Raw genomic sequence first — 24,194 nt, 5'->3', positions numbered from 1 at the left:
CGTCAACAATAACCAATTTTTTTTTTTTTTCTTAAAAAACTTAAAGAAATAATTTTTTTTTGACATTTTTTATTTCCAATGAAATAATTTATTCGAAGACACACTAAAATGTTATCATTTTCTTTTTTACTTAAATGCATCTATTACATTTGTTTAAGATCTGTTAACAGAAAATAATTTTAGGCTATTAATATAATTTATTTGATTTTTTGTTTTTGCTTCCTAAGAATGCAATTTCTTTTCATTTTTTCAGGATTTTATTTCAAAAATTTTTTTTCTTTTGCTCTAAGTACTTTAATTGGCCAATAACAATAACAATCCTAAAGTGTTGATAGTATACTTTGCATAATATGATATGATATAAAAGAAGATTAATTATAAAAAAATGTTGAAAATATTCATTAACTTTCATTCGATAATTTAAAATCAGTTTGTCAACTTATTTCTTGGTGAAAATAAAGTAAAAAGTTTTTAAGTTTTTATAAATCGGTGTGTAAAAAAAGACATTAACAACAACGAAAATTTTCACCAATTATATTTTGTGCAAAATCAGATTAATAAATATAATCAAATTTAAAACAAAATATTTCACTTTTTTTATAAAGCTTTTATGGCTTGCTAATATTTCTCCAAAAAATTTGCTTGAGATTTAATGTTATCTTATTTAATGTTAATAAAACATTTTTTATAATCAAAAATACAAAAGCATTCAAAATATTTGCAACATTTTCCGATTCAGGTAAATAAGTAAATAAACAAATAAGTAAATGAATAAATAATTAAGTAATTAAATAAACAAGCAAATAAATAAATAAACAAACAAATGAATAAATGAATAAAAATAGATAAATACATGGATTTAAAGAGCAAATATTTTAAAGAGAACAAAGATTTAAAGAGAATTTAAAGAGCAAATAAACATGATATTAAGCTAATATTTTTAATAATTTTTTTCAATAATTAATGTGTCAGAAAAAAAAAACAATGAATAAGTTAATAAAAATACATTTTGAACTATGAAATAATCATTTATTCAAATTTTTAATATCACATTTGAATTTGAAATTGCATAAATAAAATAGATATTAAGCCTTATATTTCTAACATCTTTTTCAACCATTAATGTGTCATTTCATTTAATTGATTTCCATGCAAATTGATAAATGTTGGCATATTTTTATTGCAATGGCCTTTGCTTATTCATTTACCAAAATATTTACACATATAATAATGGGTCTGATAAGTGGATTAGGGCGGAAAAGTTGGGAGGGACACCATTAAGTTTCTAAGCATAGCTACAACAGCCTTCTAAGGAAATCATAATTTCAACACTTACTATGCTTCTCTTATTGATAGTCAATAAATTTCAATCAATTTATAAATTGTAGCTAATTTTTGATTAGGCAAATTTTTCGCAATTGTTAAAAAGTTTCATAATTATATTTAAAATAACAAAGATAGATGTATTTTTGTTTACTGTTAATTTAAAAATGAATAATTTTAAGATATGATTTTTTTTTGCTAATAATTGAAGATAGATATTATTGTTTAATTATAAATGCAATTTGTTACAATTTGTTTATTATGTTTATTACTTCTCTCTTCTCTCCTTTTTTTTGCATTTTTAATAATTTTATGGAATCGGAAAATGTACCACTTTGTTGATTAGCATTGTTCATTCCAAAAATTTGATATTTGAAAAAATAAATTTTACAAACTGATCATACTATTACAGGAAGTATTAAAACTATTATGCAAACACGAATATTTAGTGTGAAAATGGTTTAAACGAGTAATGTTCAATATACAAATTTGGCAATTTGGATATTACTTTTTAATTTGGATATAACAAAAGGTTAGAATGAAATAAATTTATGTATTTATGAAAAGCAAAAGAAAAAAATTAAATAAATTTCAGGTTATAATACATTCATTATTAATATAATCATTAATAAATTTCCATCCATTCAACATTTTAATAATTTGTATAAATGAAATAATTAAATTAGTAAAAGTTGGATGGAAAAAGTGCAAAATTTTGAAAGAAGACAATTTAAAAGAATTTTAATTTTAAAGATTCTCTTCATATCTTATCTCATCCAATTCAATTTTCCTCGATGGCACTTGTTTGATTAACAAATATTAGGACACTTCACAATTGATTCTATCTATTGCTTCTACTTCATTACTAATACTATTATTATTATTATTGCTACCACTACTACTACTAATACTGCTAATACTGCTACTACCACTGCTAATACTGCTACTACCATTGCTAATACTGCTACTACCACTGCTAATACTGCTACTACCACTGCTAATACTGCTACTACCATTGCTAATACTGCTACTACCACTGCTAATACTGCTACTACCATTGCTAATACTGCTACTACCACTGCTACTACTACTGCTGCTACTACTGCTAATACTGCTTACTACTACTACTACTATGAACATTAAATTAATTATATAGTTATAAGTAGTATTACCTAAGTTATTTAATATTTTCAATTAATAATACATGAGTAGAATGCAAATTATATAATTTTTAAAATTTTCAAAGATAATTAATTGACAATTTTTTGTTAGAATTATCTGTTAATTATTGATCATATTGTAACCATTACCTATTAACTTTATTAAATGTTTTATAAGAATTTTATTCAACATTTTGTAAACATTATTCAATTACTTTATTTACTCATTTTTAACTAGAACTTATTAAGTTTAGTTAATATTTCATAATAAAATTGAAAATATTTAAAAAGTAAAAAATGATATTTGGAAGTATTTATTCGCTCAACTCATTTATAATGCTAATTTTTGTTGGTATAATTTTTGCAATAACCTTGATTTCACCATTATGTAAAAAGAAGAAGAAAAAAAAAACTATTTGAACATTTCGGTCAACTTGTCAACAATCAAAATTGCTGTAGTATTAGTAACAATTAATAGTAGTATAGTGGTAGTACTGTGATACATATACATACTATCTATACTTGTATTATAATAATAATCGTAGGTAAGGATAAAAGTGGAAGAGCTAAAATTATTCGGTGATTAAAGAAATATGACTTTCGGGTGGGTAATAACATTTCTCCCCGTGACAAAATTGTTAATCAATCATATCAAAAATTATCTTTTCTTTACTTTTATTCTTAGATGTGAACCATAAATAATTACCGTTGCTCGATATTATTATCACAGTTATAATTATAATTATCATTTATTGATATTACTATTGTTATTATCATAATTATTTGATTTTATCGTCATCATTATCTTGATTATCATCATTTCTATCAAATTATCACTACTGCAGTCATTTTATAACCATAATGGCTTCTTTTTTTATTATTATCATTTATCATTATCACTATTGGAAAAATTTTTTTCTTTTCATAGCATAAAATTGTATTAAACTAGTTTACTCTAAGGGTTAAAATAAACTACTTATTAATTAATAGAGTATATAGTATAGTTTAACTAACCATGAAATTATTTAATTAATTAAATAGATTAGTTATTCTGATATGGTCTGATAGCTATGAAATACGAATTCAACGTATTGAGCATATTTAGCTAAATAGAATAATAAAAACGTCTGAACAGTGCTTTAAAACTATATATCAAAATGAGCTAATCATGATGAATTAGTGCTTAGCATTGTTTAATTTAACTTATTTTACAATTTTCAACATGAACAAAAGAAAAAAAAAGAACGAAGAATTGAAATGAAAATGAAAAATGCATTTAATTTATGAAGTGGAATTGAATAACAAATATAAATATTACTAAATTATAAAATATCTAAGAAAAATATAAATAATTTTAAAAGATTTGTACAATTTCATTTATTTTCCTCTCTTTATCAATTGATAATGAAATTTTCATAATGAAATTGTATATAATATACACTAGTAATTTATTCATGTTAATTACAGATGAAATTATAAGGTGAATGAATATAAATGACACAGCGTATGTGTTTGTGTGTCATATATGTATGTTCATTTAAAATTATTTTCATTTATTCATTTCTATATTTAAAATTATTTTCATTTATTCATTTTTATATTTAAAATTATTTTCATTAATGCATTTATATGCTTACAATTATTTTCATTTAACCAAAAAAATAATAAGATATCATAATTATTTCAACATTTCATATGATATTTTATTTACAAAAACAAAAAAAAAAAGACTTTTTTAACAGATTATTGAAAATTTTTATTAAAATTATCAAAAATTTTTGTTTAAATTATAAAAATTTTATTATGAATAATAACTAATTACACTTAAGCAAAGATAATAATATATTATATTAATATTATCATCAAATGATAACAATAATTTTTTTTTGCTTAATTTATTTCATTGCTGCATGATTGATTCAACGAAGACATTTATTTAATCATAGTTTATGACATATAAAGCCAGATGGTTCGAAGGCAATGATTTAGCAGATAATAAAATTCATCATTTATTATAAAGAAATAAACAACAAAAATACGAAAAAAATAGACAAAAAAAGTATTAAATTTAACAAAGTTTTGTAATTAATTAAAATCTAATTATTATTTCAAATATATTTTTCCTCAAAAACAATTCATTTTTTTTTATTTGCCTAATAAATAAATATTATATTAGCTATTAATTTAACTTCATTTAGCTTTGATTTGACCTTTATTATTAGCAGCCATAAAACATTTATCATTTGCAAACAAAAGGAATATGCGCGCATATTGTCCTTATGGATGAGAAGGCAGTTATAATCCAGCTTCAATCGAATTATGGCTCCCTTATGATGCTTTTGCTTATACTTTTCTTCCGGGAATGGAAAACCCTTGAAAATGTTTCCTCCATTTGTTATTTATCCTTTCAAACCTCAATATGGTTTGTATTTTATTTTATTTTATTTGATTACGTAAAATATTTTTTTACATTTAACTAAATAATCATAATTAAATATTATTAATTAATCATCTTCTAAACTAACATTTTTGTGTAACTTTAAACTCTTTATTAATTCTTATCCTAGGATCATAATTAATTGATTGATTAATTAATTTTATGAATTTAATTGATTCTTATTTATTCCCAACGCATTATATTTCTGGTAAACATTTTGCAATAGCTATTAACGATTATAGATTAATCGATAATTTATATTCGGAAAAATACATCTAATTAGCAATAGGATAGTATAAAGTTTAAAAATTGAAATACTATAGAAATGGTAAATTTAATTGAAAGCTAATTAAATTGAACAAGATAGTTTCTCAATGATGTATGAAAGAATAACAGCAGCAAAATAGCAGATTGTAATTTCCAGAAGAGTATTGAACTTTGGCAATTTAAATTATAGTCCATTAAAATATCAAATGAAATTATTACTCAGTTTTAAATAGTTTAATTTTTATTAGTTAGCATTTTTGATTACTGAATAACTTGTAATTAGGTCAACCAAATTATTTTTCTCTCGAACTATTCCTGAATTAATAAATCGATTTTCTGATTATTATTTACATTTAGCAAGCGAAACATTAATTAAATCGAATATTAAATTAATTTAAATGAAACGTTGAACAAAATATGATAGAACATTTTAATGTTTGTTATCTTTCTAATTTAAAATAGAAATAGAACATAATTATTAGCAAAATTTTTATTCAAAAAGTTTTTTATTTATTTCATTATTGTCTTCAATTTGTTCTTAATTTTCAACTATTTTAAATTAATAAATAATAACTTAACTTAAAATGAATTTTAGTCCCATTGTCAATTCATTTTTTTTCTCTTCATTTTTTCCAGTTTTTTTTAATTCAATAACAATATTTTGATTTGATAATTAATCATTTCACTATCGCTCGCTATATTTGTATTATTTATAAAATTTTTCTTCTGGGTTGTTGTAAAATCTAAAATTTTTGTTTCCAATTTTCAGATAATTTTTGTCAAAATATTTGTTACAAAATATTATTTTCTGGATGATTTCAAGAAATTTCTAACAAAAATCGGCATGAAAATCATTTGAATTATATTTACTATGTTCATACTTAATTTAATTTATGATTATTTATAGTAATTCAGAAATTTTTTCTTTATTTTCTTCTTCTCTTCTATTATCAGATGTAAATAATATTTGATCAGATTTTAAGGAATATACGCTCTTTAAATCTGTCAAATGGTCAATATGCAATATTTCAAAATTGGCATTTGTTAAGTTAGCTGTTATTTTAGTCGTAGCAATTAGTATGTAAATTTTAAAATGATAACTTATTTTTATTAAAATTTCAATTTATCTTACTAACATTAAGTTTGTGATTCTGTCCTACAAAACGAATCACAAACAAACCAATTTAAATCATTTAATTCTTAAATTTTAAATTGAGAAAATTTTCTTATTTTTCAGCTGAAATCTAATCAAATATAAAAGTGTAGCAATGCAATTAGAACTAACAGCTTTATCATATATCATTATTATCTTTAGCCATATCACATAACAAAAAAACTTTTTTTCTTTCCTTTTTATCTTTTTTTTTTTGATTTAAACCATTTTCTCTAAGCAATTGTCATTAAAGAAACTTTTACGAGTAAACTTGCAAATCTTTCAAATAAACATTACTATTATCTTAGTAACAATTATAATAATCATTTTGCTTCACAGATTTATTATCACTTATCATATAATTGATATCACCATGCTTTGATCTTTCAGTTAATTAATTTAATTTTATATTTTGTTATTGCAATCATTACACATTGGTTATCACTATAGCCATTGCTCTTATTAATTACTATTATTATTACTAACAATAATAGTTATAATAATACCAAATAATAACATTAATATTAATATTATTATTATTATTATTATTATTATCATTCTTGTGATTGTTATCGTTGCAGAAAAAGGAAATTCTGCAATTTAAGCTATTTACAATTTAATACAAACATTTTAAAAATTAGCTAAAATAATAATTGTAATTGTTGTCATTTTCACATTAATCCATTATCCTCATCATATCTTTATTCATCATTATCACAATTATTACTAATAATGATTACAATGATAATGATAATGCTGGTAATAACGAAATTATTATAATTATTGCAAAGTGATAATGATTATACTGATAATGTCAGTGATAATGATATATGACAATCTTCATACTCATCCATCCATCATTTTTCAGTTTTCCGGAACAGTTTTGGTAGTAATAAAGATTTCTAATAGCGGCTGGTTCGATCTGATCATTCTGATAGAGAGAGATGCCGGATAAAAGAGAAGGCTCCACCCCAAGTATCCGACCAATCAACTGTCTGAGCAGGACTGGTTGTCGTCCGTATCCGTTGATCGGTCCATTCAGTCATTCCTGCTACTCCCTCCCCCCTCCACTACAAATCACTATTATCATTCCGTTGATCATATATTCATTCTAATCATCACTGATATTTCTTTAACATATCTGAATGAATCATTATTCTAAAATGTGATAAACTATCAATTATTGGCCATTTTAGTACACTTTGAAGTTTTTATCAGTGTGGCATACTGTATTACTATTATCAATGGTTTTTCTAAAATTATATTTCATTTAAAAAGAAAAAAAGATGAAAAAAAAAATGAAAAAGAGAAAAGAAAAACTGAAAAGCTATGAAAGTTATTGATAACTTAGAATTAACTAATTACTAATTACAATAATAATCATTTTAAACTGTCAAAAATCTTAACATATTTGTCTATTTATTTATTTTTTTGTTAACTTAAAATGTCATAACATTTGAAATTTTCTCGAACAACAAAGAGAATATGGATGGAAAAATTTGAATATTTATAATTTATTAGAAATTTTTAGGTAAAATAATTTGAATGCTCCGATATGTCGATAGCAATGGAAACAACACCGGTATCAGTATCGTCAGCATCCGGAGCTGATTTAAACTCTGATAAATCATTGGAGCAATCACAACATGCGTTACAGATGCAATTATCTTGTAGCGCTTCATCAACACCGCCATTACAAAATGTATCGGAACAATCCGGTATCCTACAATCTGACTTAAGTACCAATCTATCGACTATCCTAAATGCTTCAAAAAATAATGATGTAATTATTCGAGTTATCTGTTTTTCTATTACAAATAAGAGTCATTATTCGTCTACCATATAATCAGGCAAATAATCTTATTTCAAAAGAAAGAAAAGAAAAAAAAGAAATGTAATTATACGATAATCATTCATATTAAAACTATATGATATCCTAAAATTATCATCAAATTTCTATCAATTTCATAAATCAGAAAATATGAAAAAGTATTTTTTGTTCCACAACTTCTTTTAAGCCTTTTCTTTTTAAATCAAGTTTTCAGACTTTTTTAATTATTTGAATATTAATGTAATTTAATAAATTTTGATTTTTTAATTAACATTAAATTGAAATTTAGTTTAATACAAGAAAAAAGTTTCTCTGCTATTTTTCCCATCATAATTTTTAGAAAGTTTAGATTAAAAGTGGAAATTCACCAGTAACTGATGATGATGCAAATTCGATGTTAGAACGTGAGCTTGAAGTTCAACAAAAAGCCTTTCAAAGGTTTACTTCCTCATTAAACGGTACTATTCAATTATATTTCTTTGACAAATTTTTGATGACATAAATTAAATTTGAATAGCTTAATGCATAGATTCATTTTGTGTATTTTCAAAACAAATTTGCATCTCATTCATTTTTAACTTTTTCCACAAATCTATTTCATTTAATTGATAATTTAACGATAAAAATAGTTTCCCACTTTTTGTTGTCATTTTATTTTTAACACTTTTTTTAAAATATTAATCTATAGGAAAAAAAATAGCTAATGAGCCTAGTTTTGGTGATATTTGTAGATCTCAGATTTCGGTCAACATTTCCAATCAATGTTTTTCCGCCATTTTTGGCTGCTCTACAGCAAAATCCTTTAACTTTACATAATCAATTTGCGGCAGCTAACGGTAATCCGAGAAGTTCCGGTGTGTCACCTGGTCTAGATGATGAGGATGAGAATGAAGCGTTAGCAAGTACCGAGCCAGAAGATTTAACTATTAAGTAAATTTTGTTCCTAGTTTCATTTTCATAATAATGATAATAAATTTTAATGAAATTAACTTACTCAAGAATATCAAAAATAATTTGCTTTCATTTCTTCTTATTTGTTTATTTATTATTCCTGTATTTTTTTTCTTAAAAAAAATTTCTTTCAGCTAAATTTTTTGGAAGATAAACAGCTTTTGAGGTAAGTATAAATTTTTTTTGATTTTCAGCTTTCGTAAAGAGAAAAAAGAATGCATTACGGGAGCTGGCGGAAGTATCGGTGATGATAATGCGGATTCGGATGCTAGTGGACAACAAAATTGGTCATATGAAGAGCAATTTAAACAAGTAAACAAAAATTTTCCTATCACTTTTCACCAAATTTTATGAACATCTTGAATTCATATTCTTAAACTATTAAATTAAATTAACATTCATAACATGTTTAAAAATAATAAATCAATCGACTAAAAAAGTGTAAATACAAATGACATTAATAAATTCAGATATTCAATTTCGTAAAGTCTTCTTTTTTTTTTTTTTTTTTTAAATTTAAAATTGCTGAAGTTTGTATTCATCTTGTTGAAATCCATTCGCTTTTTAGTTTATCTATTCATCTGTCTTTTTCCGCCTGTCCATCTGGCAGTACCTGTTAGATTAAACAGTTGTGCATTATATTATTCAACAGCAGTTTAAGCAATAAGGAAGGAAAAAGTTAAAAAAAAAATAAAATGAAGCATTCTTATCTTTAAATGAAATGTGATTAGTTTTTTTTTTTTTTTGTTACCTGAAAATATTTTTTTTTAAACATCACATTTATATGTAATAAATATATATATGATTTATTTTAATTATATAATTTTTTGATTGTTAGAAAGTTTAAAATTTCTATTTATATAATCTTAAAAATCATTTATATTTTGAACATTTCTGAACAATGACCAATCAAATTAAACATTTTAATATATATATATAATAATGCATATATAACTTCAATCAGATTTCTTTGAAAAATATTAAAACCATTCGATCACATCTCACTCATACATAGTCTGTTCTTTAAACTAAAGAGTGGTGGATAAAATTTCAAAAAATTTGTTTATTTCAAAATTTACAGCTAAAAAGTAGGAAAAATTTCTAGGAAAAAATTAATCTTCTTATCTCGTCAGTCGGACTAAAAACTAGAACCGAAAATCCATTGATGATGATGATGATGTCAGTGATGAAAAACGAAATTTTTGTTTGTTTTAATAAAAGACAAAAAAGAAAAAAAAAAGGAAAAAAATATTTGTAATATGAACAATTGAATTAGAAATAGAGAAGAAATTTGAACAGAGAGAAAGAGACACGAACGGATATTGGATAGAAATTTGAGGTGTATTTGAATAAATAGAGATTAAACCTGAGGTTTATGTCGAAAAGAAATCATGTAGGCAATTTATCATCATTTCAGTCTTCTCTCTTCCACTTTCTCTCTCTCTCTGTCTTATTTTAAACTTTTCAATTTCATTCTTATCCAATCTAAAACAACGCTAAAATAATCGAATAGAAAATATTGCGATAGAATTTAATGTCTAACAAAAGAGCAATTGGAAAAAAAAAAAAAAAAAAAGTAAATCGACCGGCGAACAACTGTTTCAATTTCAATTTCGAACTAATTTTTGTGTTACAAACCGATCCGTTCCAAAGTTAATTTTTTCATATACACAAATCAAAGTTTGTATATCTATTGGAACGTTTTTCTCCTTTTTTTTTTTCAACAAAAAAAGGGAAAAAAGGAAAAACAAAAAGTTTGCCAGAATAGTGAATTTTAGAATTTTCTTACACATTTGATTAATGAAAACACTGCAATTATTTGTAAAGGTTAAAGGTTAATCTAAAAATGAAGTTGAATTGGTACTGTTTTGCTATTAGATGATAATTGATATAATGTTATTTCTGATCATAATTTATCAAAAATAAACTTTTTTGGTATAAAAATATCATTGATTAAGAATATTTTTTTAAAAAATAAAAATATTTTATTCTTTTTTTTTTTTAATTTTTAAATTTAAAATCGAACATTACAGTATCATTTAATCGAATGTAATGGGCGTGGTTCTGCGTGTTTCTATACTTAAAAATACGTAATGCATTCTCACTCATACATGCATCTTCTCACAGCATATTTATTGAAAATTAGTAGAAAATTTAATCGGAATTAATTTTCAAAATAATTAAATTATTTTAATTCGAAATTAAATTCAATTAATTACGGAGGAATTTCATTGTTTTTCTATACATATTAATCAGTATTAGATTTATTCCAGAAATAATCTAACTGCACGGATAATATTGTTCATAAAATTAATTAAATTTTACTTATTTTACTTTTTTTTTTTTTTTTTTTTTGAAAAAAAGTAAAAAAATAAAAATAAAGAAAAAAGACGAATTGCATAAAGTTAACTGGCATGTTGCCATCTTTCCACTCATGTATGTTCTTTAAATCAACATGTCACTCTATCTATTTCAAAACAGCTTTAGTTCAAATTTAAGTAATTTAATCAGTCGAAGACTTTTCCGGCTTTATTTATGATAAGATATATTCCGGTTTTATTTGCTTCAGGCAGATTCGGAATTTATTTCTAATCAGATATATTCTTCCACATTTATTCAAATCTACAGAAGCAGTCTTTCCAATCTTTAATTCTGTTTATAGCTTTTATTTCAAAAAGTTTATGAACTTTTAAATTAATTAATACATTTTTTTGCATTATTATTGTGACAAAAAAAAATTTTCAAATTTTCAAATAAATTTGAAAATCACACGAAATTTTTGCATGCAACTAATCACATTGCATTGCTTATGGTTATTAAAACCAGATATTACAAAAGATAATTTAACTAGCATTTTTTGCATGAAATAAATTATTGTTTAATTTATTTTCGTCAAATAATAATTATGAAAAATTGCATCTGTTTTTTTCAATGTCATTAAATAATTTACATTATACTTGATTTTAGAAAATTTTTCAAAAATCTTCATTCAGACCAATGAATTTAACACACTTTCTAATTTAATTATTTGCTATCAAAATAATAATGGAAAAAATTTATTATAATCATTTCATATTTCCATAAAAATATTTTTTTCTTAATTCGTCTTATCATGTATGCAAAATGATATATTAAGTTTTACGGTTAAAGCTTGGTTTTTTTCCGGTTATTTATCTTTTCCGGAACAAAAATTAATAGAATTATCTATTATTTTCTTATTTTTAAGAAATTTTGAAAAAATGCAAATATTAAATTATATATAATATACTGTAATTTCGAATATAATATGGTAGTTAATCATTGGGTTGAATAAATAAATAAAAAGAAAATAAGAAATGATAGGTGGAAGATAAGTTTGAATTAGTTTTACATTTTTATAGAGAATTATAAACTATCAAACAAAGATATTAAGAAGGGTAGAAGGAGAGAGAGAGAGGGAGGAAGGGAGAGAGAAAAAGAGATAGGCAAAAAGGGAGTGAAAGATTAGGAAAAAAAAAGGAAAGAAGAGGAGGGATAGGTTAAAGGAAGTTATAGATAGTTTTAGATTAATTGCATATGAATGAGTTCCAGGAAGTTCTAGATTGAAGTTCAGAGTTATTTAATTCCCATATGAATCAGATTTAGATATGAATATGAGATAAGAAATGATGGGATAAATATAGCTGTGGATATATGGAAGAAGTTCAAAAATACGACAATATTTTATAATGTTGTAAATTAAGGAATTTAAAGAAATAAAAATATGAGAAAAATATTTGATTGATTTTTCAATTTTTTGATTTGCAGTTACAGATGCAATATGAAATTTAGCAAAGATAAAAAGTTTTTTTTTTTTTTAATTTTTTGTTTAGTTTTGAGCAAATATTTTGTTTTTTCTTATTAGAAAACGATGATTTTATTTTATTTTATTGAAAAGATGAAAATTTTAATTTATAAAAGTTTCAGTTTTTCATTTTTTCTTTAAACTTTTCTTTTTTTATTGCATTTTAAGTTAGTTGTGTGGGAAATTTTTTTAATTTCGATTCAGGAATATATCTTGAAATTTCTTATTTGAAATCAATTCTTATTTAAATTTTTTTGTTACAAGAAAATAAAATGCAAACTGTTGTTATTTTAAAACTCCGTCATCATCCAATTTTCTTTTTTTATTCAAACAATTTCGATGAAGTAATAGTATTGTTGTGCATATTTTTAATTTAAAAATTCATTTCATCGATTCAATTTTATTTCTGATTTCGTGAAAAAAAAAAGAGGAAAATGTTAGACGAAATGAAGAAGATTTCCGATTATTATTAGCAATTAGAAAAAAAAATAATGTGAATAATTTTTAGAGGAAGAAAAAGCAAACTTCTCTCTAACTAATATCAGAAACAAATAATTTATTTTGATATAGCTAAATCTATAATTTGAAAAAAAACCAAATTTTTGTTAATAATATGCATTTTGTTAAAAATTCGAAAAATTTTTATTAATTATATAAGCTTATTGGGGTACACTTAAGATAATGGGTGTATCTTTTAGGAAAAAAAAAGGAAAATGAATATTACATTTAAGCAAAACTTTTAGGTTATTTTTTGAAGAGAAAGAGAGAGAGGGAGAGAGAGAGAGAAAAAAAAAAACGATGAGGTCAAATAATTTGAAGTCATCAAAAAATACTTTTCTTTTTTTTTATTTTTTTATCTCCCTTTTCAAATGTAATAAATTTGAAATTGAGAATTTTTCTCCTGACAATAGTTAAGCTGACAAGCAAAAATTTGAAAAGTTAATGACCGAATGTTTTTTTCTTTTTTTGTTAATATATGATTGAATTCCTATTAATAAAATCAATCTTTGAAATATAAAATTAATGATTGATTTCTCAACAATAATTTAATTCATTTCCTATGCTTAAAGTTATTACTTACTTTATCTGTTATTTTTTGAATTTGTCACAAAAATGACCATTTAATAATAACCACTGAAATTGAATAATTGATTTTTGCCACTAAAATCTTAATTAAATAATTATATTAAAATTATAAATATGATTGTTACATTAAACTTACATCATTAAATTTATTCTGTATGCAATCGCCTTTGTGAATTTTTCTGTAAAATTTTAATTTTTTAGAACTGTAAAATTTTGACAAAAATTTTTGTAAGCCTGTAATCATAGTTTGAAAATTCAATATTACGGTGAGCAAAAATAATCGATGTGAAATGAATTATTTGAAATAAAATATTTAGTTATCAAAACAGCAAATGCTTGGATTAATAAGTAAAAATATCAATTACTTGTCATCGTGATGAACCATTGATAAGTAAATGATTTCTCTTTGCTATAAAGTGTATTTATGAGAATTTGTCTGAAAGACAGAGGAAAAATTTTAAACATTATTAGAATTTATCGCATTATTACGGTATTTTTTAAATGATTTTTTTATTGTTTAAAAAATTTCAGTTCAATTTTGTTCTAATTTTTATGCTTTATAAATTTTAAGCATTTATTTTATTAGTAAAATTGTTTTTTTCAGTTATATGAATTATCAGATGATATAAAAAGGAAGGAATGGCTAGATGATTGGCTTGGCTTTATGCATCGCATTGGTAAGTTTTATCATTTATTACAAAATAAATTGAAAGAAAAAAAAAAATTTTTTTTTCATTTTTTTTGAAATAAATTTAGAATTTTCTAAATTTACAATATTTGTGCTATAACAGAAAAAATAAAACAAATTCAATTTGATCATATCAAAATTTTAATAATTTTCTTTTTTTAATGCATTTTTTTATGTGGGATAACTTTTGCTTCTTATTTTATGAATTTAATATGCATGAATAAATGTAATTTTATCATAAATATGTTTATCTTCTTTTTGCGTATATTATTATTACTACTATAATTATCACTATTAGTACTACTATTATTACTTTCGCATATTTAAAAAATTTGTATCGAATAACGAATTCTAAAAGAACATTTATGGTTGAATGAATTCGATGTGACTTTTTCACGATGCATTCATTCATTAGCTTAGTTAGCATTGATAATGATTAATAATTGATGGCTTTTTCTTCCCTTTCTTTTCTTTTTTCTATGGTAAATTCTTGAAAAATGTATAAATAAATGAGTGCTTCAAATTTTAGACGCAATTCGTTCGTTTTTCAAATGCTAATTCTTGGCTTTTGATTTCTATCATATTTTGTTCAATTTTATCCATCTTATTTCAGTTAGAGAATTAGAGAGATGCATTAAAATAAGGTGAAATAAAATATTCTTAAGCATGAAATTTATCCCACTTTACGAATTTATTCAAGAACTCTTCAAAAAATCTTTTTTTTATTGACTAACGACTAATTTCATGCATATCAAAATTGTATGAATTTTTGACAAAGAAAGTTAAAATTCGTGAAAAATAAAGTAAAATACGCACGAAGTATTTAATTCTTTCTTTTTTTGAATAAATAATTGGAAAAAAAAAGAAATTTTTCTTTAAAATTTTGTCTGTAGTTTTTAATTTAATTTTATATTAATTTAAGAAAAATACAATTAATTTAATTATTGTGTTTGAATGAATAAAAGGAGAAAAAATAAATAAACAAAGAAAGTAAATGATAAACAATTGGCAGATTATTTCATGCTAATAGTATATGAAATAAGCTAATAAATAATTGCTTATTCACTTGTTTCATTTTCTTTCCATTCCGCAACAAGCGTCCTTAATTTTTCTACCGTTCCGCAACATACTTCCTTTACATCTGCCACCGGCTAATCTATGAATAGATTATTTCTCTTTGAATCTCTGAATGTTATGATAATGTATGATAAAGAATATCTCTAGGATGAAAATTGAAAATGAAAGCTACTGATAATCAGTTATCATTAAGATGGAAATCATAATTTTCATTTCAATTTTTTAAAACTTGCTCTGCTTCTTCTCAATTTATTTCACTCTTTCCCAGTTACTATCCTTGCTAATTTGTTTTGTCATTTCCTGATTTTTTTGATTATTATTATGATCATATCAACATTATCAGTATTATCGGATCGAAACTGCTGCTACTGACTACTGATCATTAAAACTTGCCATTCTGCTTATCATCAGTAGCTACTTGCTCTTATCAAAATAACCTACATCTTAATTTTGATAGTGATAAATATAGTGATTTTCATTAACTATTACATTCTTGCTACTGTATGCAGGAGAAAGAGGATGATATGAATAAATTGATAATTAATTTCAATATAAAGTTTTCTGATGTGCATATTTGAGAATAACAAGCCATTAATGGATTAAAATAAATTCATTTTTTTTAATTCTTAAATATAAGAGATTTTAAAAAATTCACAATATACACAGAAAAGGGAATAAAGAAAATAAGGTTTCTATGATTTTAATTCGACACGGAATTCAATAAATGAAACTTTTGCGTTTTTATTAGACTAAAATAAAACGATGAATATATTTGTGATATGCTGATACGAATTCCAATTAACTCAAATGAATATCATGTCATAGCTATTAGAAAATTTTGAAATTTTATTATTAAAAATAATATTATTTTAATACGAAATTTGCGATTAAAGATTTTGAAAATTTCATGAAATTTAGCATATTTTGAGAGAAAATAAATAGACTTCTCGTAAAATATGAATCAATCACGATTAAACATAAGCTGACAAATGATAATTTATTGTAACTAGAAAAATTATTGATCAGTTATCATGATTGATTGAAAATTTCAAATTTGAAACCGTAAATTTATCAAGAATGACAACGTTAGAAAATGTTTCATAGAGTTTTTTAAATTTCATTTCGCTTTCCACTCTTTTGTTCTTTCACATTTGTTGGCTATTTGAATATGAAGCGATAAGTATTAAAAAAATAAATTGTATGACTCATGCAATTTGATAATTAAATTAACTAATAAGCCAAAATTTTATGAAAATTAATATAAATGAAATTAAACATAAAATTGCAATAATAAATGAATTTAATCTGCAGAAACTTTAAAATATAAATGAAACTAATTTTCTAAAATATATCAGCCCATTTCATTTCAAGTATTATCATCATCATTATCACCATTATAATTGTTATTATCATTAAAAAGAAATGGAAAAATTTTCAGGAAAACCGGTTACTCGAATACCGATTATGGCTAAACAAGTCTTAGACTTATATGAGCTTTATCGATTGGTTGTACAACACGGTGGTTTAGTTGAAATTATCAACAAAAAATTATGGCGTGAAATAACACGTGGATTAAATTTGCCGTCATCAATTACGTCTGCTGCATTTACACTAAGAACACAGTAAGTTGTGCATTTGTGAAATTTTAAGATAATTAATAATTAGCATGAAATTGAATGAAACAATTTTATAGGAAAGCTTATCCATCATGATGAAATGTAATTCTTTTCTAACATTCGGCTTTTCTCTCTTTTTAAATTTTTCCAATCTGTTGCAATTTAAGAAAAATTTGATACCTGAAGATTTGATCAATTAGTCAATCAGTAAATTCCAACTGTTAACAGTATATCATTAAACATTTTCTCTTTTCCTCCTTTTTTTTTTCATTATTAATTAAACGAAAACAGCTTGTGGTTAGCACTGTCAAAATTATATTGTTGAAAATATTCTTATCAGTAAATATATTTAATTCAATTAATTAATATATCAGGTAATTAAGGATTAGATTATTATTAAAAAAAACATTTAAAGTTAGCATTTAAAAATATTTAATCAAATTGTTATTTTTATTTTAGATTATTGGATTTAAAACTTTATTATTCCAATAAATCAAAGAAAAAAATCTGTTAAACTATTTTTTTTTTCCTTTCTTTTTTCGTTCCTTTCAACTTTAGCAAAATTCTAATTGTTCATTAATTCTATTGGTATGAATTCATTCGAAACTATTTTAAAATGTCAATTAGTGGCTAAAAACTTTTCAGAGCAATTAATTAAATGTTGTTTTAAAATTGACTTTATTATAATGAAATGAGAGAGATAAAAGAGCGGGAAGATATGAAATGATTGAGAATTTCAATGAAAAAAGTAGGAATGAGTCAGTCAGTTAAGTTTGACAGAGAATGGAAAGACTTAGAAATAAGAAATGTAAATTTTGTTGAATTTTGATTGATTTACATTAATGTATAAATTGAGCAGAGAACGAATGCAATTCAAGCAAAACAGAAATGATTAAAGAATATAGATCGATCAATCGATTAGTTGACTGATTGATCGATTGATCGATTGATATATTTTAAGTACTAAATTTATACAAATTGATAGTTGAGAAGAGAGATTTGATAGGAAATGAAAATGAATTAGATTAAATTAGACTGAAAAATTGAAGCGTTTACATTTTGGGACGATATTAAATCGATTGAGTATAATTTATTTATGAAATTTAAAATATGAACAATTAACTTGTCAATAATAACATTCTTTACCCTTCGAATTTTAATTTCATTACTTTATGATTCTAAGTTAAGAGCAGTAATTATATTAGAATTATATGGTATCATTTATATGAAATAATTACGTTCAATAAGTGCCATGCAACTGGGCATATAAAAGAGACCCATAATATTTGGCCAACTAAGCTCGTTTTATTAATCTGTCCTACTACTACTACTAGTAAAGCTATCACATTCATTTCACTTTCTTATTTTACTTTTTCTTTTGGCTTATTTCAAATCTTTCAGATTTTTTTTTTGAATGTCTGTCATACTGTAATGCTAACTAATAATCATTTTAGCTGAATTATGCTTAAACTGAATTAATTTTAAAAAAAACTCTGAGTATTTTGTTGAAAAAAAATAAAAATTTAAAGATATAAAACAACTAATAGTAGAACAAATTCCATTATTTAAATTTTCATACAACTTATTTAATTTCAGGTTTAGATTACATATATTCAATAATGGTTGGATAGTAGAAAAAACAAATAGTTGAGTAGTTAAATATTGAAAAATACACAATGGTAATTATTTTAGCACAATATATGTTCTCAGATTTAAACTTGAAATTTAATTTTAACTGTGTAAAAAATCTCATTAAAAACAGATTGTAAAATTGAATTAAATTTTGAAATTAGTAAAATAAAATGATTTACACGAAGTCTAATGAGATTTATTTATCGGAATTGAATCTTAAATAAAGAAAAAAAAAGAGGAAATGCTCAAATACCAGATGTTATAAAAATTATGTGATTTTCACTAATTTGGAAAATATTTTTCAGTTTTTTTTTTCTTTTTTTCTCTCTACCTCTCCCTCTCTCTCTTTCACTCTTTGTCTATAAAATACATTCCCGCAAAATATAGACGATGATATAAAATTGATAATTGAAACAATATGTTGTCGTAAGTTTGGTAAATTTTATAAAAGAGGAACTCCTAAAAAATGATAAAATCGTAAGATTAAAGAAAAAAAAAACAATCCATATATATTAATAATAGTTTATTAAATTATTGATTTTGTTATTATTTTATTATTATTTATTCATTTATTTATTAAATCTAATTTTCAATTAGTTTTTTCAATTAGTTTTAACAAATAATTAATTAATCAAAATACATTTCTAATCGAGTAAAAGTTATGAAAATATTTAATATTTTGAAATTCACACTTTATCTCTATGACACAATTTACATTGAAATATTTGCTTTTCATTAATTAATTAATTAAAATTCAATAAACATAAAATTCAACTTAGCACAGAAATTTTATAAGATATAATTGAATAAAATTTATTTGTCATCTTTTCTTCTTTTTTATTTATGTATGTGTGTTTTATACTTTTACAATTATAATTTATTTTAGATTTAAATTAATGCTAACTCTTCGCTATCACTTTTGCACGCAATTAAATTAAACTAAAAATTACACTAACACTAATAATAACTTTTTTAAAAAATGAAATTTGCATACTAATAATGATGCATTTCATTCCAATTTTAAATGATATTTTATAATTGAAATAAAAGGCAGAAAAAAAAATTTTTTTATTACAAAAATTAATCGTTTGTAAATATTTTGTCATTTGAACTAATAATTTTATGCTTAACAAATTTACTTAATAAACACATTTCATTTTACAATGATTGAATGAAAATTTTTGTTTTTGTTTTTGCTATTAGAAAAATTTTTTATCATAATGCGATCATTGGATCAAATTTCACTTTTCAAATTTTTTCTTTTCGTCAAAAAAATTTGTGAAAACTTTTTCTTTTTGCTTTTTTATTTTCTTTTCTTTTTTTTCTTTTTGTTTTTGATAAAATATTTCATCAAGCATTCATTGCTTGTTATAATGCAACGAATGCGATGATAAACTTTTGCGCCTTTTTTTATGCTTTATCTTTTCTGTTTAAAATTTTATGAATGTTTTTTTTTTTTTCTTTCTCGAAAGTTTTTCTTTTTATTCTTTTTTTTCTCTCTCTCTCTCTCTGTTTTTCTCTTAAAATGACATAGTATTGAAAAGGGTAAAAACAAGAAGAAAAAAGAGAGAGGGAGAAAGAATGGAAGGGAGAGAGAGAAAGAAAAAGGAAATAAAGAAAGAGCAAAAAGAAACGAGAAATTTCTTCTTTTTTTTTAATTTTTTTAAAAGCTTATATACATTGATTGGCAACATAAAATCAGATGAAGAAGTATTATGAGAAAAAATAAAATGAACTTTAAAACAGGTTTTTATTTCAAAAATTTTTAAAAAATTTTTACAAAAATTTTTTTTTTTTTGTTTGCGCTTCTTTCAAATTTTTAGCGTATGTTTTAAAGTTTTTGCAAAGATGATGAAACCAGCTGTTTTATTACGACAATTTCAGAATCAATCCAACAAATAACAGACGAATCTTTCACAAGATTTTTTTGTGCCCATCATCTTTTGACAAAAATTTTGTTCATTTACAATGAGTGATTTAAATGTAATTTAAATGAAATGGAAGAGAGAGAGAGAGAGAGAGAGAGAGACGGAGTGAAAAAGAAAAAAGATAAAAAATAATATATTTGAAAAAGAATGAAAATGAATATTTCTTTTTGTTTAATAATGGAACAATTAATTTGTGGTGATATTTCTTAAAACAGTTGTATATAAATAAATATATGCTTTTCTAATATACTTAATAGTTTTCTTTTTTTTTAAATGAAAAAAGAAAAGATCTTTAAAAATTAGTTATGAAGATTTTTCACTAAATGCTTATTTGAAAACATCTTAAAAGTTTTAAAAAATAAATTTACTGATTTTATGAATTTTTTTTTAACCTTTAAATTTATTTTTTTTTTAATAAATATATTTTATAATTGTATATAAATGATTAATAGTTTTAATATTTTATTATCACAAAAAATATTTTAGATATCAAAAGTATCTATATGATTATGAATGTGAAAAGGAAGGTCTCAGTACGGCATCCGATTTACAGCAAGCGATTGACGGAAATCGACGTGAAGGAAGACGTAATGCATCAACCGGTTCTGCGAATTATCCGCAAGTTGGATATTCGGTTGCCGCAACTGCTGCCGCTGCTGCAGCACATCATAACTCAACTGCATTACTTAATAAACACCTCAATGGTACTTTAAACCTTCGAAATGGTAAATAAGCAGTGATATTTTTTTGTGTTCAATAAATAATAGTATATTTAGTATAATTCATTTCAAAAAAAGAAAAAAACAAAAGAAAGGAGGAAAGAAATATTTTGAATGAAAGATTATTGCTAATTAGTAAATTGGTGAGCAATAAGAAAAATAAATTAAATTTAGAAATTTGCAATAATTTTTAGGCTTAGATGATGATGCTGGTTTAGGTCCAGCTTCGCAACAAGCCGCTTTAGTAGCAGCTTATCATGTGGAACAATTAGCTGTTCTGGAAGCACAGCAAAGGCAATTTGAACGAGCACAAAGGCATATTATTAATAAAATTATTAGAGGAAAAATTAATATTGATGATGATAAAGAAATATATATAATTAAAATTTGAGTTAAAATTTAAACCATTTTTGTTATTAGTTACTGTCATAGTTTTATGATTCCAAAATTATTAATTCAAATATTATTTGATTTTACTTCAAAAAAAAAGATAAATGAAAAAATGCTTTTTAATAAGAAAAAAAACTTCCAGAGCAGCGGTAGAAGCAGTAACTCGACATTCAGCTCATACACGTAGCAAAAACAACAACATAAATAGCAGTAATAGCAATAATAGTAGCAATAGTGGTGGTGGCGGTAATGGCAGTGGTGGCGGTAATTGTGTTGGCGATGGTGGTAGTGGTAGTGGTCATCATTCGCATATGTCAGGACGTGAATCAACCTCATCTGCTGATTCGGATGGTGCCGCACCGGCGAAACGAGCTCGAACATATTCCTCAATTACTGGTACCGCTGATACCACTAATGCCGCTGCTGTGGCCGCTGTTGCTGCGGCAGCTTTAAATGATGAAAATGGCCTAAGCAATAATTTGTTGGCTAATTTGGCTACGGAACGCTTATTTGGTAGTATTCCATCAGCGCATCTTAAAATTACTAGTCGAGGAGGTAGAATGAACCAATTTTTTTTATTTCTTTAATTATCGAATTGAATAGCTAAATGAAAAATATTATTTTTACTACTATTATCATTCTTATCAGTATCAACACTACTATTATTAGCAATCATTAATATTATAATTTCCTTTTTTCATCAATAATTACTAATCAATTATTATTACCACTTTCTTTAGCCAATTTGAAATTAGCATAAAAGAGAACAAAAAAAAGAAAATAGGTAAAATAAATAAGTGAAATTTTTATCGCTTTATTATTATTATTGTCTAATTTGTTTTATTCGTATTATCTAATGTAATATGATTTGTTTACTTTTAACTTTAATTTCAGAAAATTCTTTGGTAGTATCAATGGAAATTAATGGTACCATGTATCAGGGTGTACTATTTGCATTAGGTGGCGGTACTGGTGCTGCAAATATACCGCAAAATCCTTTCCAGAATGTTAGCGATGCAGCAGCTATGGTAACGGGATTGAATTTGGCAACAACGCTCAAGAATCCATTATAGTTCATGTTTTTTTTTTTTTTTTTTTTTAAACGAAAAGAAAAATAATATTTGATTTTAAATTTTGTGTGTAAATAATAAATACATTCTTCTTTCTCTTTCTTTTTCTCTCCCTCTCTTTCTCTCTCTTTCTTTTCCTTCTCTTTCTCTCTCAATTATCTTACTTGCCAATGTAATAATTTAAAGTAATTATTACTCATATGATTAAAATTTTTAGTTTTTTTTGCAATTTTTGAAAAATTTGGAAAGAAATAATATTTGTTTTAATTTTAATTTTCATCGCATTTGTTTTTGAATCTCGAAATAATAATTATTTTTTGTAATACACTGGTCTTTAAGTTAAAATTAAACTAATTTTTTAAAATGAAAAAGTAGTAGAAAATATCTAAACAAGTATATACATACACAGAGATAAACGACATACGAGACGATAATTTCATCTAGTCTTCCATCTTTTTTTTTTTTAGTTTTTGAATTTTACGTATAACATTTTATCATTGTAATTAATCAATAGCAGTGCTACTTTTGGTACATTTGCAAGAAATGATAAAATTAAAATTTGATAGTGAAATATTTGGTATGAATTGAAGTTTAATTTGAAATTCAATAATTAAATTAAAATTTGATAACGTTCTGTAATTTCAGTGTTTTTGATGCATTTTTTTTTTCCTTTTTAAACACTTTGATGATATTTATATTATTATTTTCAATTATTTGTTTTTTTCTAATGTATGTGTGTGACATATTTTTAATAAATTGTGCTTTTTTCTTTTCATTTGAAATAAAATTTGTTCAATTTTTTTTCAAACTTTTTTAAAAATTTTCCATTAAAAATATATTACAATGAAATGTCAATAAGTAGCAAACTTAATTTTTTTTTTTGTTATTTATTTTATCTATTAGCTTTATGAAGAATTTAATTTTAATTGAGATAATTTGTCTCAAATTTAAATTTAGTTTAAATGTAGTTTCTTTTATTTTTGCTTTACGTTATATTTTTGTATGCAACAACATATTTTTCTTATATTCATTTACTTTTTTGC

At 23.4% G+C, this 24,194-nt stretch overlaps 1 protein-coding gene across 3 annotated transcripts; it reads left to right on the top strand.

Moving 5' to 3' along the window:
* Window positions 1–7,895: 7,895 nt before the first annotated feature.
* On the top strand, window positions 7,896–23,154 carry Bma-cfi-1 (uncharacterized protein; the record flags this gene model as incomplete). Of its 3 annotated transcripts, XM_043080063.1 has the most annotated exons (10): window positions 7,896–8,123; window positions 8,521–8,629; window positions 8,903–9,101; window positions 9,317–9,434; window positions 14,636–14,708; window positions 17,235–17,418; window positions 21,459–21,697; window positions 21,886–22,006; window positions 22,224–22,636; window positions 22,976–23,154. In XM_043080063.1, the coding sequence occupies 10 exons, from the start codon at window positions 7,896–7,898 to the stop codon at window positions 23,152–23,154; spliced, it is 1,863 nt and encodes a 620-aa protein (XP_042935997.1). The 3 variants fall into 3 exon arrangements, with proteins under 3 accessions (XP_042935997.1, XP_042935998.1, XP_042935999.1); XM_043080064.1 differs by lacking the exons at window positions 7,896–8,123; window positions 8,521–8,629; window positions 8,903–9,101; window positions 9,317–9,434 and having other exon boundaries at window positions 14,696–14,708; XM_043080065.1 differs by lacking the exons at window positions 7,896–8,123; window positions 8,521–8,629; window positions 8,903–9,101; window positions 9,317–9,434; window positions 14,636–14,708 and having other exon boundaries at window positions 17,261–17,418; window positions 21,910–22,006.
* Between the last annotated feature and the right edge of the window lie 1,040 nt (window positions 23,155–24,194).

The sequence above is a fragment of the Brugia malayi genome (genome assembly GCF_000002995.4).
Source record: "Brugia malayi strain FR3 genome assembly, contig: Bm_v4_Chr3_scaffold_001, whole genome shotgun sequence".
NCBI classification, from domain to species: Eukaryota; Metazoa; Nematoda; class Chromadorea; order Rhabditida; family Onchocercidae; genus Brugia; species Brugia malayi.
This window is presented reverse-complemented; position numbering and strand designations above follow the sequence as displayed.